General features: G+C 26.8%; 1 protein-coding gene across 1 annotated transcript; it reads left to right on the top strand.

Moving 5' to 3' along the window:
* The first annotated feature begins 1,045 nt into the window (after nt 1-1,045).
* Nucleotides 1,046-3,426, top strand: LOC103494692 (palmitoyl-monogalactosyldiacylglycerol delta-7 desaturase, chloroplastic-like). Its single transcript, XM_008455998.3, has 4 exons — nt 1,046-1,382; nt 1,475-1,771; nt 2,051-2,157; nt 2,958-3,426. Exons 1-4 carry the CDS (start codon nt 1,083-1,085, stop codon nt 3,151-3,153), a joined length of 900 nt encoding a protein of 299 aa, XP_008454220.2. The 5' UTR covers nt 1,046-1,082; the 3' UTR covers nt 3,154-3,426.
* The last annotated feature ends 535 nt before the right edge of the window (nt 3,427-3,961 follow it).

The following is a 3,961-nucleotide window of genomic DNA, read 5'->3' as shown; positions in this document are numbered from 1 at the left end:
TGATTCTTTCTTTAACTTGTGAAACTTAGGTTTTAGAACCGAAACGATTAAGCTTTCAACTCTAAAAAACGATAGTCAAATTAATTAGGTGTATAAAATGATGAAGAGCTAATTTAAGGACCATCTATCATCCTAATTTAACCTAATCAATTAGGTGCAAATTAATGAACAATTAAATTATATTCTCTCCATATCCCTTCAGCCAAACCCTATTAGCTATTGTAATAGAGAAAATGCCAAGATAACTTAAAAACTAAAATAAATAATATTCTTTCTGTGGGTCTTTTATGGAAACTAAACCATTCTTATTTAATTTTAAAAATAATAGCTTTTAATTTTAATAATACTCCTAAACTCTAAAAGAAAAGAAAAAAAAAAGTTAAGAATTACTTAGTATATAAACTCGAAATTGTTAATATACGCGTACTTTGTTTCAAAAATATCTTTTAAAATTTCATTAATACTCATAACTTTAAATAAAAACAATTTAAAATAATACTATGATTAGTTCTTTAGAAAATAATCATTTTTTGGACAGCTTATACAGATTCACTCGTTTTTATTTCCACAATATTTTTTCAATTTTTACTTTTTTTTTTTTAACATCCGAAAATTTAAATATCTTTTAACTTTCTTTTTCAAAAAAGAATTATTTCTTTTAAATAAAGTTCAAAGTGTATTTTTTTATAATTTTGTGGAGTTTTAATTATGTAACATAATTTGTTAGTAAACAAAGTTCATAATTTTTTTAGTGGAATTAAAGTTAACACGATTGGCTAATATATATTTGATGCAACCTACTAAATAATATGGCTGCTAATTAATATTTATACGTTATGAATGACATAATCAATTTGTTTCTCATTATTCATACAATTTGCTTCAAAATAGCCGTCGGCTTGATCTTATCAAAGTAATTTCGAATTTAATATTATAGGCTTAGGTATATTGTTTTAGTTAAATTAATTTAATTAGAAGAGCCTTAAATTATGATCATATTTATTGTGACCTAAAATTGCACAATAAAGTGGGTTGTGTGGTGAAGCCTCTTCAAGAACTAAAAGGCCATACTTTCAATTCTCATGGATGCATTATCAAGAGATCCAATGAGAGCTGTGAAGCCTCCAATGTCATTTGGGAAGAGGAAAAGGAACAAGATAGACAAAAAAGTGGCTTCTGTCTTTCTCCTTTTGCATTTGTTATGTATTTTTGCACCATTTCAAATCAATCGAGGAGCATTTTTGATTTGTTTGGTATTGTTTACGATCACGGGTCTCTTTGGCATTACTATTTCGTATCATCGAAATCTTTCACATAAGAGTTTTAAAATCCCCAAATGGCTTGAATACTTACTCGCTTATTGCGGAGTTCATGCACTACAGGTTCAACACTCTTTCGAGCCTAAATTATATAACAGGATATATATGCATATGCTTTCTTACGTTTTTTTTTTAACATATAAACTTTGTTTTAGGGTAATCCAATTAATTGGGTGAGCACGCATAGATACCATCATCAATTTGTTGATACCGAAAAAGATCCACATACTCCTATTCATGGATTTTGGTTTGGTTATATAATTTGGATTCTGGAGGAGAAAGATGGAAGCATTGCTGGAATGAATAGGAAGCATCGGAAATTGGATAATGCTAGTGATTTAGAGAAGCAAATTTTCTATAGGTTTATTCGCAAAACATATCTTCTTCATCCAATTGCTCTTGCGATCATTCTTTATGTCATTGGAGGATTCCCTTTTTTCATTTGGGGAACGGTAAGAAATATATAAAATTTCACTCCCTCTTTCATCATTATTCCTTTTATTTATGTAAATATATATGTTTTGGTAGTTTGATTAAGAATTTTTTTTTTAAAATTGTGTTATATAAATTAATCGAATATTAAAGATGCATGAATCGTAAATCTAAGCATTTGTCCAACACAAAAATTTTTAGAATATTCAATTAGATGCTTTTATTAATACTATTGATACATAAACTAGCAAATATAGAGGATGTGGCACATTATTATAGTTAGTGTTTTCTTGGGGCAGTGTGTGAGAACGGTAATGCTTTTACATTCAACATTCATGGTGAATTCATTTTGTCATATGTGGGGAAACCAACCATGGAAAACAAACGATTTCTCTACAAACAATTGGTAAGTAATGTTGAATAATTTAAATTATCGATTTTATGTTGCTTCCATGATGAACATTAATTCTTATTAGATGATAAATTAATTTAATTAATTGAATGTATCATTATATATTGATATGATTTATTTAAGGATTTCTATATATAGTATATATTAAAAAATATAAAAAATAAGACAAATTGCTAAAGCCACCTTTCAATATATAATGGTGGTTGCAATTATACCTTCAAATTTTCAATAGTTGGACCTATAAACTTTTAAAAGCATTAAAATTGGATCTTCGAGCTATTAATAATTTAAAAAGTTAGATCCACCAAATAATAAAAATAGAATCCTCAAACTTATATAAATAAGTACTATTTATACAAGTATGTAAGTTTGAGAGTCCACTTTTAAAATTTGAGAACAAGTTTGAAAACTCAAACTTTTAATTTGGATAGGTTAACTTTATTTTAAGAATGATTTCAATATTACAACTTTATGTTGGAATCTCGTAAATTACTATTATTATTTAATTAATAAGTTGGAATGGCTAAATTTATATAAGGTAATAAATTTAAACACTAGAATTTGCATGGACAAAAATAGAATGAAAGACGAAAGAAAATGATATTCTAACATAAATTATTTGAAATAATTATAAAATAATACTCAATAATTTTTATATTTATGTTATGTTTATTTTACAATTTACATAAACAACATAATATTATATAGTTTTTGTTTTTGTTTTTTGAAAGGTGGGGGAGTCTAGTTACATTTGGAGAAGGTTGGTTATAGTTTTTGTTTTTGTTTTTTGAAAGGTGGGTGAGTCTAGTTACATTTGGAGAAGGTTGGCACAATAACCATCATGCTTTTGAGTATTCAGCTAGGTTGGGCATCGAGTGGTGGCAATTTGACATTGGTTGGTATGTTATTATGTTTCTTCAAGCCATTGGATTGGCCACTAATGTCAAATTACCATCTCAAAGCCATATGCATAAGTTGGCCCAAACATAAGACTTTTGATTGATACTTCAAATGGATATAGTTCTGTTTGTATGATCAATGTTTCCGAATCTGGAATAAAAGAAATGATAATTTAAATTAGTTGAAAAAAACATCTCTACTGCAAAATATTATAATAAAAAAAAATTATGCATCGATTTAAAGCATGGTTGTGGACCCTTTTAATTTAACTTTTGGGTGTAATATTACATTATTCTTTTCCTCTCGAAATATTTGTTGGTTAAGATATATACTAAACTAATTAAGACATACATTATCGATTTAGAGATTTGAGGCTTGGATTCTATCAAGATAAAATTGTATATGTATATATAAATGTGTATACTTTTTACTTTCATTTGTTTGTTAGATAAACGATTTGGTGTCTTGTTAATGAACTATTTCAAACATTTTTAAGGGTCGATTGCAACTAATTTTAAAAGTTAAAGTTAAAAGAATTTTTGGAATTGTTGTAGAAAAATTTAAGAGTCACTACGAATTAAATATACGTATGAAACATTAAGTACAAAGTTTAGGAAATGTTTTTTTTTTCCTATCAAGACCTTGCTATTAAATGGAAAATAGGAGGCTAAAGAGCATAGTATTTTGAACCACAAGTTGATTTTAGGGTTTCCACAATTTTCAAAAATCCTTTGGTCCGTTTGTTTATTTGTTATTTTTTCAAGAAGCAAGATGATAGAATAATTGAAATATAATGTCTATATATAGATAATGTAACAAATATAGAATATAATGTGCACTAAATTTGACATGGATTAATTTTACTATATGCTTAGTAACTATTTGAGATCAGAGTAGA

Source organism: Cucumis melo, chromosome 7 (assembly GCF_025177605.1).
Source record: "Cucumis melo cultivar AY chromosome 7, USDA_Cmelo_AY_1.0, whole genome shotgun sequence".
Taxonomy (NCBI): Eukaryota; Viridiplantae; Streptophyta; class Magnoliopsida; order Cucurbitales; family Cucurbitaceae; genus Cucumis; species Cucumis melo.
This window is presented reverse-complemented; position numbering and strand designations above follow the sequence as displayed.